This window comes from Epinephelus fuscoguttatus, linkage group LG19, assembly GCF_011397635.1.
Source record: "Epinephelus fuscoguttatus linkage group LG19, E.fuscoguttatus.final_Chr_v1".
In the NCBI taxonomy this organism is placed as follows: domain Eukaryota; kingdom Metazoa; phylum Chordata; class Actinopteri; order Perciformes; family Serranidae; genus Epinephelus; species Epinephelus fuscoguttatus.
Genome location: NC_064770.1, coordinates 40,912,873 through 40,927,312, shown reverse-complemented (window position 1 = coordinate 40,927,312; position 14,440 = coordinate 40,912,873). Strand labels below are relative to the sequence as shown.

The 14,440-nt window shown below is 43.9% G+C and overlaps 1 protein-coding gene across 1 annotated transcript in view; it reads left to right on the top strand.

Annotated features, from left to right (window-relative positions):
- LOC125879227 (integrin alpha-3-like) overlaps positions 1–13,432 on the top strand; it is a 40,944-nt gene extending 27,512 nt beyond the window's left edge. The window contains exons 17-28 of the mRNA XM_049560964.1: positions 306–403; positions 561–729; positions 1,465–1,551; positions 5,676–5,755; positions 5,853–5,930; positions 6,008–6,110; positions 6,181–6,357; positions 6,774–6,902; positions 7,294–7,404; positions 8,852–8,950; positions 10,643–10,768; positions 11,882–13,432. Of these exons, the coding sequence (XP_049416921.1) occupies positions 306–403; positions 561–729; positions 1,465–1,551; positions 5,676–5,755; positions 5,853–5,930; positions 6,008–6,110; positions 6,181–6,357; positions 6,774–6,902; positions 7,294–7,404; positions 8,852–8,950; positions 10,643–10,768; positions 11,882–12,067 (1,443 nt within the window). The 3' untranslated portion in view covers positions 12,068–13,432. The remainder of the gene's footprint in view (positions 1–305; positions 404–560; positions 730–1,464; positions 1,552–5,675; positions 5,756–5,852; positions 5,931–6,007; positions 6,111–6,180; positions 6,358–6,773; positions 6,903–7,293; positions 7,405–8,851; positions 8,951–10,642; positions 10,769–11,881) is intronic.
- The last annotated feature ends 1,008 nt before the right edge of the window (positions 13,433–14,440 follow it).

The window sequence follows — 14,440 nt, the reverse complement described above, 5'->3', positions numbered from 1 at the left end:
TCAGAACCCATCAGTCCCAAAGTCAGAACCCAGGTCAGAACCCATCACAACCAGAGTCAGAACCCAGGTCAGAACCCATTACAACCCAGGTCAGAACCCAACAGAACCCAGGTCAGAACCCATCAGAACCAAAGTTAGAACCCAGGTCAAAATAAGATCCAAGCTCACAACTTCATAGATCCCATTTGAACTCCCGTTTGATCCCACCACAGAACCGATCACAACCTGGGTCAGAACCCAAGTCACAAATGATCCAAACCAAAGTCAGAAACAAACAGAAACCACAGATGTTCTTTGTCCGTCAGATCCATATCCAGAAGGCCTGTGGTTCTGATAACCGTTGCCATAGTAACCTGCAGATGACGGCTCAGTTCACAGATGAGAACCAGAAACCCTTCATCAGGTGAGTGAACTCGTCTTCATCAGACTCCTCAGGCTTTAACTTTAATTTGAAACAAGGACTTGACTTTGGATTTGACTCGGACTGACCCCGCAGGCCCGACTCAGGACTCTAAACTTGACTTTGACTCCTCCTAACGTACATGTTTCTGTGTCTCCAGGCAGAAGGACAGTCAGGTGTTGCACTACGACAGCAGCATCAACCGCCTGTTTCTGGAGGTTAACGTCAGCAACACACTGTCACCGGGCCGACCAGCGGAGGATGCTCACAACACCGTTTTGAACATTAGCATCCCGGCATCACTCATTTACTCTGGAGTCCGAACCAAGGTAGTGAAGCTGAAGGTCTTTGTCATCCAGCTTTCAGCAGCCAGGAAACAAAACAGACTCGAGACCTGACAAAGACTCGCTCTGACGTACGTGGAACTGGACTCAAGACTTGATTTTGCCTCTCTCTAAACAACCTGGGGCTTGACTCTGTACTTTACACGAGCCTTGACTTGGACTTACCCTGAAGGACTTCACTGATTAAGTGTTTGTGAAGCAGGAGGTAAAGCGGGTCGTCCACTAGTCAGAAGATCAGCAGTTTGATCCTCAGCTCCTTCAGTCGGCATGTTGGAGCATCCTCAAAAAAAACCCTGAACCCCAAACTGATCCTGGTGGCTGCTCCATCAGTGTGTGACTCAGTGTGACTGTTTTAATGAGAAGTTATTATTTACATTTCAGTGATTGACTTGAGACTTAAAGACCTGGGACTTGAATTGGTACTTAACGCAAGACTTGACCTGGACATACCCTGAAGGACATCACTGATTTAGTGTATGTGGCCTGGGAGGTAGAGCGGCTTGACCACTAATAATATGTTCAGTGGTTCGATCCCTGATCTTGTGATGCCAGCCTCGAACACCAGTGTATGAAAGAGTGAACGAGTGGTCAGAAGACTAGAAAGGTGCTATATGAGTTCAGTTAACCTCAACTGACTGACCTGAGAGTTGCACTGAAAGACCTGAGACTTGACTTGGACTGGTTCCTCTACAGCTGTTCCTGTGTTTGTTTGTGTTTCAGGGTGACGTCCAGGCGGTGGTGAAATGTTCTGTTGACGACAACGTTCTTCTCTGTGAGCTGGGGAACCCGTTCAAAAGTAACCAGAAGGTACAGAAGGTTCTGGACAGAGTACTGCTGCCGTTGTAGTACTGCTAGTACTCTTGTAGGCTGTTCTCCTGCACGTCTGTATGTTTTCCAATGAAAGGTAATGCACCCAGATTCATACAAATCCCACGTAATTACGAGCCAGTAATTCATGGTTTACCCACTGAATGAAGGAAGCACTTCGCACATCTATAAAACAAGACAGGTGCGTTGGAGAAAAAAAGACCAAAGAGTAGCAAAAGGACTCCCGCACACTGGCCAACTTGCAATAAATCATTTATTTGCGACATTTCGGTACTAGACCTTCATTAAGCAAACAGTTTTTTGTTTATGAGGAGCCATCTTAAATAGGGAGTGGTCGTTTCTCCACGACCAATCCCATTCCCACGCGTAAACACAGAAGGACAAAATCATCATCGGGTAATTTAACCACACAACACAAAGAGACAGTAAATAAACAACAAAACGCTTTGTGTGACATCAGTCTAAAGTAATCCCCACATGTCCAGAAGAGAAATGCATAATATATTGAATCAATTATAAATAAATCAGTATTTCAAAATATTTTTTAGCAGACAGGTTTACATTCTAAGTTAAAAACAGACATATTTAATGAACAAATCTCCATATCTAGTACAAAAAGGCACATCTACCATCGAAATATACACATAATAACAATGATCCAAAGTTCATTTTGTTCATTTTGAACTACACACACTTACAATGACAATAAATGACAAAACCAACACATTATGGCTGTGCCTAGTTTCTGAAAAATGTGGAATCTGCAAAAGATTGGCTCCCAAGGGTTTGAATGATGAGTTGCTCCTAAATATATTTCTGTGATCATATACTGAATGCTGTGTTGAAACATGGATCTTGATGTCCCATTTGCTTGAAAGGAAAACATTGTTGGGGGGTTCTCTTATCCAGCTCCAGTCAGTTCTGGATACGCATCAATATGGACATATATCACCAGTTTCATCTAACAATGTGACCTGCTGATTATGTCTATTTATATATGTATGCATTTTTGCTGCAAAAAAATTTTGAGCCCCTACTGATTAGTGAAAAATCTTAGTGATGACAAAATCTTTTGCAGATTCCACATTTTATGACTTTAATGACTAATGATGGCAGCAGCAGCAGCAGCAGGAGGCATCTGGCAGAAGCCGAGTTAGTGACATCCAGAATGGCCGGGTTAGCTAGATGCAGTAATAGGATACGAGAGAGAGAGAGAGAGAGAGAGAGAGAAGGAGAGAAGGTGCCCGGTGTATTATAGGGGGGTCCTCTGGCAGACTAGGCCTAAGTCAGCCTAACTAGGGGCTGGTACAGGGCAAGCCTGAGCCAGCCCTAACTATAAGCTTTATCAAAGAGGAAAGTCTTAAGTCTAGTCTTAAATGTGGAGACGGTGTCTGCCTCCCGGACCGTAACAGGAAGATGATTCCACAGGAGAGGAGCCTGATAGCTGAAGGCTCTGGCTCCTGATCTACTTTTGGAGACTTTAGGGACCACGAGTAACCCTGCGTTCTCAGAGCGCAGTGTTCTGGTGGGATAATATGGCACTATGAGCTCTCTAAGATATGACGTAGCTTGACCATTTAGAGCTTTATAAGTTAACAGTAGGATTTTAAATTCAATACTGGATTTTACAGGAGCCAGTGCAGAGAAGCTAAAACAGGAGAAATATGATCGTTTCTTAGTTCCTGTTAGTACACGTGCTGCTGCATTCTGAATTAGCTGGAGAGTTTTTAAGGACTTACTAGACCTACCTGATAATAGAGAGTTACAGTAATCCAGCCTTGAGGTAACAAAGCGTGGACCAATTTTCTGCATCTTTTCAGGTCAGGATAGGCCTAATTTTTCACAATATTACGCAGATGAAAAAATGCAGTCCGTGGTTTTTGCTTTTAAATGAGAATTAAAAGACAAATCTTGATCAAATGTTACTCCGAGGTTTCTTACGGTAGTGCTAGAGGCCAGAGCAATGCCATCTAGAGAAACTATGTCATCAGATAAAGAGTCTCTGAGTTGTTTGGGGCCAAGAACAATAACTTCAGTTTTGTCTGAATTTAACATCAGGAAATTGGTGCTCATCCAAGTTTTTATGTCTTTAAGGCAGTTATGGAGTTTAGTTAATTGATTACTTTCTTCTGGCTTCATCGATAAATACAACTGAGTATCATCCGCATAACAATGGAAATTTATAGAGTGATTTCTAATGATGTTATCTAAAGGAAGCATATATAGAGTAAACAGGATTGGTCCGAGCACAGAACCTTGCGGAACTCCAAAACAAACTTTAGTACGTAAGGATGGTTCATTGCGAATGTCAACAAACTGAAAACGATCAGATAAATAAGATTTAAACCAGCTCAGTGCAGAACCTTTTAGGCCAATTAAGTGATCCAGTCTCTGCAGTAGAATTTGATGGTCAGTTGTGTCAAACGCTGCACTAAGATCTAATAAAACAAGTACAGAGACGAGTCCTTTGTCTGAAGCAATCAGAAGGTCATTTGTAATTTTAACTAGAGCTGTCTCAGTGCTATGATGCACTCTAAATCCTGACTGAAATTCCTCAAATAAATTATTATCCTGGAGAAAATCACACAGCTGGTCTGCGACTACTTTCTCAAGGATCTTTGACATAAAGGGAAGATTAGATATTGGTCTATAGTTGGCTAACACCTCTGGATCCAGGGTGGGCTTTTTTAGTAGAGGTTTAATTACAGCTACCTTAAAAGACTGTGGTACATAGCCTGTTAATAAGGATATATTGATCATATCTAATATATGAGTGTTAACTAAAGGAAAGACCTCCTTAAGTAGCCTAGTTGGGATGGGGTCTAAGAGACACGTTGATGATTTAGATGAAGAAATCACTGCGGTCAGTTCTTGAAGAGAAATTGGGGAGAAGCAATCTAAATATATATTAGGTCTTACAGCTGTGTTTGAGGTTAGATAGGTACTATCTGAGGACAGGAGGTCATGAATTTTGCCTCTAATAGTTAGAATTTTGTCATTAAAAAAGCTCATAAAATCATTACTGCTAAGGGCTAAAGGAATACAAGGCTCAATTGAGCTCTGACTCTCAGTCAGCCTGGCTACAGTGCTGAAAAGAAACCTGGGGTTGTTCTTATTGTCTTCTATTAATGCTGAGTAATAGTTTGCTCTGGCATTGCGGAGGCCCCTCTTATAAGTTTTGAGACTGTCTGTCCAGATTAAACGAGATTCTTCCAGTTTGGTTAATCGCCAATTCCTTTCAAATTTTCGCGATATTTGTTTTAACTTACGGGTTTGAGAGTTATACCAAGGAGATGGCTCCTCATGAACAAAAAACTGTTTGCTTGATGAAGGTCTAGTACCGAAACGTCGCAAATAAATGATTTATTGCAAGTTGGCCAGTGTGCGGGAGTCCTTTTGCTACTTTTTACCCACTGAATGGAAAGGCTGTGATCATGTGACCAATATGCTGACAGGAGTAAACAATGAAGCAGTCCCATGGTGTTTCTCAAAGTCAAGGATGCTTCCTTGGTAGGACAGGTCCTCACATGCCGGGTCTTACAGAGGCAAGGTCAGACTCCTTCCTAATATTCAGTGAACACACATGGGAACAGCATAGTGAGTGTTCAGGTGTGCATCACTGAAGAGGCCCCACCTTCAATTTAGGCAAGTCATGGGTTCTTCATGCCCGCTGAAGGTACACACTGTGTCCTTGAAAATTCTCTGAAGGAAGGACTATGTCCTTGGTAGAATTCAAAGGATCTTTGACATTGGAACAGTCCTTCGGTGGGATTCGATGACGTAGCCTTCTTGAAATTCAGCTGATTAAGGGTCCTTCCTCGACTTTGAATAGCACCACCTGAGGCAGGTCGGAGCGGTGGATGGGACTTTACTCTGGGACTTCGCCCAGGAGACTGGCGTTCAGAATCATGTGACCTTTGAGTCAGTTTAAGGTTCGTCCTCACAGTGTTTCTTTTCCTAAACCTAACCTCAGTAAGCTTTATGTGAAGGAGATAACAACAACTCCTGGGGCGCTTATTCGTAGGATATCATACAAACCGTATGAGGACATGTGGACTCTTGTCTGTACTGCTGCCAATCCTCCGTCTGTCTCTGTGTTTCAGGTTCAGGTGTTGATCATCTTCCAGCCGTCTGAGATCAGTTTAGACACCAGAGAGATTCAGTCTCTGCTGCAGCTGTCCACGTAGGACACACACACACACACACACACACACACACACACACACACAGACTCAGGTGTTGTGTTGGACAGGTACTGAGTTGTGTCTCCGTGTCTTCAGGCTCAGTGAGCAGTCCGATCTGTCTCCTGTCTCCGTCTCCATGTTGGTGGAGTATTCTCTGCAGACGTCTCTCACTCTGTACGTATCATACACTGTCAGAGGTTTAAAGTTGACCCCTGACCTCTAAGCTGATGACCTCACCTGTGTTCTGACAGAATCAACCTGCCAGGCCCCGCCTCCTTCAGCGGTCATGTGATGGGTGAGTCAGCCATGAAGAAGACGGAGGACATCGGCAGTCTGCTGCTCTTCACCTTCCAGGTTTGTCTCCATCAGTCTGACTGACAGTGTATCAACTGTCCAGGTGTTGACACATGTCCTGCTCCGACAGGTGCACGTCAGCGGGAAGCCCCTGGGTCACCTAGGCAACCTGCAGGTGGAGATTGATTGGCCGAGGGAGACGTCCAATGGGAAGTGGCTGCTGTACCTCGCAGAGATCCAAGTGAACGGAACGTCAGAGGCTCGCTGCGACCCGCCCGGCAAAATTGTCAACCCCCTCAACCTCGTGGTAACCATAGCAACATCAGCCTCACACTGATTCCTTTCAAAATAAAAGCAGCTCGAGCAACACATTTCAAAATAAAAGCCCATCAAATCTGCATCTTTAAGCACAACTTCATCAAACTGAATCTGAATCTCTCATCTTCACGTTCAGAGACTTTAAAGCTTCAGAGTGTCGGACTGAACTCTGATCAGTGTGTTTCCTTCAGTTTATAATCAGCTGACCATCAGGACGGTCGTGTTTATATTTTATATCAGAAACAAATCCAACATCGTACATCCATGAATAAAACTCCAACATTAAATGAATCCAAAGTGACTTGTGTGTTCACATGACACAGCATCAACAGAAACACTTCCCCATCATACGTCTGATCCCAACCATCTGTTCTGTTCATGAGTTTCTACTTCCTGTTTGTTCAGCTGTCAGAGGAGAAGAAGAAGAGGAGGAGGAGTCTGAAGGAGGAGGTGCAGGTGAAGGAGGAGGAGCAGAGGGAAAAGACTCTACCTGTCCTCCACCTGCAGGGACAGAAGAAGAAGTCCTACACTCTGGTACAAACACGCTCATTTCTGTCAGTGCAGTACTGCAGCCACCCACAGGGGGCGCTCTGACGTGTAAAATAAACTCACCTCAGTAGGTCTGTGTCTCCCAGTAAAAATCTGTGACTGCTGGTGTCCCCGTTGGACGAGACGACCTCCCAAACTTCTGACTGTACTTTAACCGCTGTGTTGTCTCCTTTGTGTCTGTCTCTGTGAGGACGTGAGACGAAGGACATTGTTGTAAAGTCAGGACACTTTTTTAGAGAAAGTGGGGACAGTTTTGAAGTAGGAGGACATTTTTAGAGGACATGTTGTTCTTTAAAAGCCTGAGGTTCAGATTTGGAGAACACGTTAACTGACTGACGGTCCTCTAATGTGTGTGTGTGTGTGTGTGTGTGTGCAGAACTGTGTGCACGGGGCCAAGTGTGTGACGTTTGTCTGTCCACTGGTCAACATGAACAACTCAGCGACTCTCACTGTCAGAGCCAGACTGTGGAACTCCACCATGATCGAGGTAAAAAGCACATTTTATTCAACTTTAACCAGACGTCTCCGTCTTTTTCTTTTTTTTTCACCTCATGGAGCTGTTCAGTTTGTAGCAGGTTTCCTGTCGGACTCAGTCTCACGCCAGATTTCCACTGGATGCGTGTCCGTTGCGGAACGGCAGTGCTGGTTATCCGCTGCGTGCTCTGCCGTCCGTCAATACCCACCGGCTGCGTTTGCCGTGCGGAGCGGTGCAGCTCCGCCGGAAGACATCTCGGTGCGCTGCCGTGATTAATATGTTCTCGTCTATGGTGTTAACGGGGTGAAATGACGTCTGAAAACCTCTGACCTGTTGACTTCAGGCCTGCCTCTGCCCATTATGTCGTTTTCAAGGTGTAGTGCAGGGAAATATGATCCGCGTGAACACTGTGTATTTTGTTTTGAAAATTAACCGGATGTTTTATCGTGTTTCTGTGCACGACTTCCTGCCCCGCACGATCTGCTCTGTGCTGAATTGCTGCGTTGTGCTCCGGCATCCGGCAAAAATAGAAGTCCTGCGTATCTGTTGCGGAGGGCTCCGGAGTGCCGCAGCTGTGACGGAGCCAGAATGCAGCACAGCTGCAGCCGGTGGAAACACGCACATTGACTAGAATTGAATCCTATCGGCTCCACTGCCGTGCCGGAGCGCAGACGCAACCAACACGCATCTGGTGGAATTTGGCCATCAGCTGTTTTCTGATGAACCCACCGTCCTCCACCGTCCTCCACCACCTCAGCAGCAAACAGCAGACAGACAGAGACCAGCTGGTTCACACCACAGTGTTCATTTTACCAATGAAAACTATGAGAATTTTTTATTAACAACCTTTATTCCGTGATGAAAACGAGACAATGACGAGCTAAAAATAGATCTTGATAATAAAAACTAAGATGAAATCTATGTTTGATTTTTGTTGATGAGACGTGATCTAAATGTTGGTGGTGGACTGTCAGACACTGACAGCTTGTAATGATCTTCAGATGCCTGATGAGCGACAGACTATAAGCTCCAGTAAACAGTCTGCACCAGAATGTTTCTGTTGTAATTCAGCAGAAAATTATCAGCTGTGTGTGTCTGACTGTGGATGGTGGAGCTGCTGATTTGTGGTGTTTGTTAGTAGCAGCGGTGGCTGTTAGCAGCTAGCTCCGCTCGCAGCTGTCAGAATGAACACTGGGACACAGCGGCGCACTCAGCAGCTACAGACAGATTTTTCCCTCAGGAGTCGGTGGAGGCTAAGAACAGAGCTGACAGAGAAAATATCTGAATGACATTCAAAGACTCTTCATGAATCATCATGTTGTTCTGTACCTGCACTGCATGTGGAAGTAGTAAGCTGTGTGCTAACTCTGTTAGCCGCTCATGTAACTTTGTTAGTGTTTCTGCCTTTCTGCCCTCTTGTGGTCAAAATTAAAAGACTATATCTGACCTGGTGTTTCAGGACTACAGCGATGCGAGGAACGTGTTGGTTCAAGGCCGGGCGACGCTGAAGCTGCAGACTAACAAACCAACCATCAACATGGAGCCTCGCAGTGCAGAGGTACTGAACTGCTAAATGCTGCTAGCGCCCCCCTGAGGCAGCAGTGTTCATTACAGCCACAGTCTGAACCAACAACATGATGAAGGATCGCCTCCTCCATCCTCACCTGGGGCCTGTATCACGAAGCAGGATTAATGTCTTAGCGAGGTAACTTCAGGGTTAACCCCGGGTTTTCGGTCTCACAAAGCCGGTTCAGTTCTTATCGGGGTAGATCACCATGGTAACTTACTCTGAACAGCTATCCTGCTCCGGAGCAGGGTAAGTTCAGGGTTGAATCTGATCCTATAAAAAGCACCACCCACTGGCCAATCAGCTGTTGATGGCTGACAGAAATGCAGCCCAGTCATGACGGGAAGTTTAATTCATTTGATTGATTTTGATTTGAAAGTTTATTTTGAACATTAAAAAAGAAAAGAAAGCAACAACAACAGACAGTGAAAAGATTGTTCAAAAAGGAGTGGAAAGAAGTGGAACTTTCATCCCAGCCCTTCATAAGAAAGAAACTGATCATTAGCGGACACTTAATAGCACCATTAATTAGTGCCAACATTTTGTTTTGTTGGAGGAAATGATCCCTGTTAAAGATAATGGGCCTAACTGACAGCTTTGCTGCTGGAAATGTGGAAAGTAGCCTATCATGTCTACACTTCATGGTGTTTGAGGGATTTTCCTTTTTGTTTTTTAAAGAGGGACACTAGGTATATTTCTGCACAGCTGTTAATTTCTAACACAGTTCAATATCAGGATGATTTTATTCAGACTATCAGTTTGGTGTTGATATGATTTAATCGTGGCGTCAGCTTTAAGCTTTATTGTAGCATATATAACGTTATGACAAAGAAGACCAGTTTATCAGACGCAATGATGTTAGACGATAATTGTAATACACGCAGTTCATCTGCGCAGCATTGATTTCATGGGATTCAAGGGTGTGATCAGTGTCAGATGTACAGGTACAGGTACTGTAGCTACTTGAACCAGTGATGAGTCATTTAACCTACACATCATTTTATTTGCTGCCTTGTGTTGTCTTGATTTTTCCCTCTCTCTCCTCTATTTCCTTCTTTCCTCACCCGTTTCTTTTCTTCTCTATTATGTGATTTCATTGATGTTTTGACAGGGGAATTTCTTTGATAAGCTTTTAGTGGCTTCTAACCTCTCCGGCACTTTTCTTTTTTTAATCTTGTAAATGTTATACTGTCTGTTTTTAACATTATGTGCAAATAAACTAATCTAAACTAAAACTAAACATTATTCATCCCGTTATGCGTTGCCACGCATGTTTCCTCCTGCAGCTGCCACGGTGTTGGCCTTTTCTCTAATGTTGCTTTTCTCCTCCTCATATTTTAGTAGAATTAATCTCTGATCCTCACATGAGAAATACTTTTTCCCCTCACATACGGCGCTCTGTGAGGACGCTCAGTGACGCTCAGTGACGCTGCGCTTCTCTCATGATTGTGATTGGTCCGCTGCGTGCGCGTTCATGGCTCTTGATAAAGCAACCCTGGATTGAGTTACCGAGTTGATATCCAGCGTCGTGATACCGATTATCCTGATTGCCACTGTTAGGGTTAGTCAACCTAGGATAGGTCTGGGTAACCCAGGAAAGGTTGATCTCGCTTCGTGATACAGGCCCCTGGTGTTTGGAGTTTCCTGTGTTACCTCCTGAATCACAGTGTTCTTCCTCTGCAGATTGAAGTCCACATTTATCCAGACCCAGGGCAGCAGGTGGACTCTAGCGCCCCCCTGTGGATTATCGTGGTGTCTGTCCTGGCTGGGGTCGTACTGCTGGCTGTGATTTGCCTTCTGCTGTGGAAGGTAAACTGAGGCCGTCCATCAGAAAACAACAGGAAACTGTACACACAAAGTTTCTGTCTCATCACTTCTCATCGTTTCAGGACCTACTTCGTCAAAGATGTGGGATTATTTTTGTTTTGCAGTCTCGTCACAATAAAAGCATTAATTTTCAATGTCATCACCTCTTGGTTGGTAAAGTGCCGTTGTGTCGCTCCCTGCTGTTCAGTGTGGTTTCTTCAGGAGAGCCAGCACCAGAGAGATGTACCAGGCAAAGACCCAGAAAGCCCACATGAAGAGCCAGCCATCTGAGAACCAGAGGCTGCACGAGGAGCACTGAGGCTGGGCAGACTACTGCTAGAGAGCCCTGCTGTAAGGACCAGCTGCTGACTGACTGTTTCTGACTGTTTCTGACTGGCTTCTGACAGTTTCTGGCAGGTTTCTGACTTTGTCTGTCTGATTTCGGCTGTTTCTGACTTGTTTCTGACAGTTTGTGGCTGGTTTCTGACTGTTACTGAGTGTTCATGACTGTTGATGTCTAGTTTCTGTTACTAACTTGTTACTCACTGTTTTTGACTGTTGCTGAGATATTCTCACTATTTCTGACTAGTTTTCACTGTTTCAGAGTCATTTATAACAGTTTCTGACTGCTTCATGACTGTTACCACCTACTGTATTACTGTTTCTGACTAGTTAATAGCTGTATCTTCCTGGTTCATGAACGTTTCTGACTGATAACTTACTGTTTCTGACTTGTTGATGACCTTTACTGACTGGTTGCTGACTGTTTCTGACAGGTGTCTGACTTTCTGACTGGTTTATTGCTGGTTTGTTACTGTTTCTCACAGGTTTATGACATTCTCTGACTGGTTTCTGAATGTTCTGACTGTTGCTGACTGTGTCAGTGTGTCGCTGACTATATTCTTCCCAGCTCTCAGTCAGAGGGGGAGGGGCCTCACTTTCTTCCTTCCTTCCAGCTGTGACTCTTCTGCATCTTATCCATCAGCTGATCAATAACTCTTTTGATCTTTACTGATCTGAGTTTCTGTCGGCCTCTTTTTACCATGTCTTTGGTGATTTTTATCTGTGTGAGACACTTTCTGTTGGACGTTCAGGGTTTCTGTGTTTTGTCTGCAGTGTGGTTTCTTCGTGCGTCGGAGGGCATGGCGGGCTACAGCGCTCCACCAGGGGAGGATTATGGGTAAAGACGAGCAGCAGCAGCGCACAGATGCTGACGGTTTCCTGATCCAAGTTAACGCCACCTCGTCCAGAAACAGGAAATCGCCCAAACACTGGGTCACCTCCTGGACTGAGACACTCTGAGAACTGAAGGTATCCATAGAAACCAACCTGGACCGGACCAAACTGGACCATCATACCCTGAACCAGATCAAAGCGGACCAAACTGGACCGTCACACCCTGAACCAGATCAAAGTGGACCAAACTGGACCGTCACACCCTGAGCTGGATCAAACTGGACCGTCACACCCTGAACCAGATCAAAGTGGACCAAACTGGACCGTCACACCCTGAGCCGGATCAAACGGGACCGTCACACCCTGAACCAGATCAAAGTGGATCAAACTGGACCATCACACCCTGAGCCGGATCAAACGGGACCGTCACACCCTGAACCAGATCAAAGTGGATCAAACTGGACCATCACACCCTGAACCAGATCAAAGTGGACCAAACTGGACCATCACACCCTGAGCCGGATCAAACTGGACCATCACACCCTGAGCCGGATCAAACGGGACCAACAGCTGCTGGACTGCCTGTGTGCTGTCATGTGAAAACCTCTTAACATTCCGTGCAGTCTGTATTAAAATTTCCAGGTTTCCAGCTCAGAGTTTGTGTAATTAAATATTTTTTTGTAAACAACAGGAGGTTATTTTCTGTGAATTATTTATGTCTTTAGAATTTTTCCTTGTTAATATGTTGGTTTTTTTATATATCTGTGTGAGTTGTGTGTGAACTGCATTTCCCAGCATCCTTCTGGCCTCTAAGTCGGATCCTGTCGCAGATCAACAGAGCAACAGTTACCAGGACTCAGTCAAGTGTTTTAAAGTTATAAACATGTTTCGTCAGTATCGTCTCTGCTGGAAAGCGACAGATTTGATGTCGACTGGAAACAACAGTAAATCTAAATCATAAAAAGACGTAAATACATTGATTTATTAATTATTGGGAAACTGATCAGCAGGAAGTGATCAGGATTTATAGGTAAAGGGCTCAATAATAAAAAGTGGAATGCTCCTTTAACAACCAAACATGGCAGCAGAGGTCGGTGTCGACAGGTTTAATGTGTCAGTGTGTCGTGATGATGTGTTAAACTGCTGCCTGTCAGGGCTCCTTGTAAACTAAGGAAAATTACTTGTGTTGCTTTTAGGTTCCTGTAAGAAAAAAAAAAACTTTTTGTTGTGGATTTAATTTCAAAAATCCAAGATAATCAGCCAGCTGTTGAAGTTTGAAGTCGTCTCTTCTACAGAGCTGTTTCTGTGGCCTCTCACTGCCTTTTTATATGATTGTCAAATATGTGACAGCACATGAAAGCAGCATGTGTTTGTATGTAAAGTCGTCAGTCGTGTTCAGATTGGCTGTGGTTTGTCAACACTGTGGTGAACTGTGTGTGTCAGTGTGTTTCCTGTATATTGATGATATTAAAGTATTTTTTCATAATTTAACTGGTCTGTGATACTTTCACTCAGGGCCGTAGCCAAGGTTTAGAAATGAGTGGTGCTGCAGAAAATGTTCACATTATTTGACTAAAAAAATATTTGCATTTTAACATCAGTTTGGACCACTCCATCTAGCAACTACTTTATAGTAAGCTGTACTTAATCCTGTACAGTGAGGTGATATCTTATCTATGGCAGGCTACTTTGTACTAGTAGCTTTAGTACAACAATAATGGTCTTTTGAGAGAGAGGAGGGAGAGAGATTTTCTATTGTAAGGACTCTGGAAACCACAGTGAATAAATGGGATATGACACAAACCTGAGGTCATGAACTCTTCAATTAAGTGAATAAAGCGCTGCATAACGTAACATTATTTGATGTGGTTTAAGGCTTCAAGCCACTGAATAGTGTTCAGATAGATAGAAGGATGCTCTTATTGCCCAGTGTGTTATATATATCAAATACCCACCTCAATCAAATCTAGTGTACAACATACAGGTGCATCACCATGTATATATATATATGGGTTCTACACCACCTAAGCGCTTCTAACTTCATTGGATCATGAAACATCCACCTGCATAACGTTCATGACAATCATGAAGAAGTCAGAGAAGAGCATGTCGTCCAAAGCTGTGAAGTCAAAAATCGTGAAAAGAAGTCATAGTATAGCATGTCGTCCAAAATCGTGAAAAAAAGTCATAGTATAGCATGTCGTCCAAAATCGTAAAAAACGTCACAGTATAGTATGTCGTCCAAAATCGGAAGAAGACGTCATCGTATAGCATGTTGTCCAAAATCATGAAAAAAAGTCATAGTATAGCATGTCGTCCAAAATCGTGAAAAAACATCATAGTATAGCATGTCGTCCAAAATCGTGAAAAAAAGTCCTAGTATAGCATGTCGTCCAAAATCGTGAAAAAACATCATAGTATAGCATGTGGTCCAAAATCATGTAAAAAACGTCATAGTATAGCATATCGTCCAAAATCGGAAGAAGACGTCATCGTATA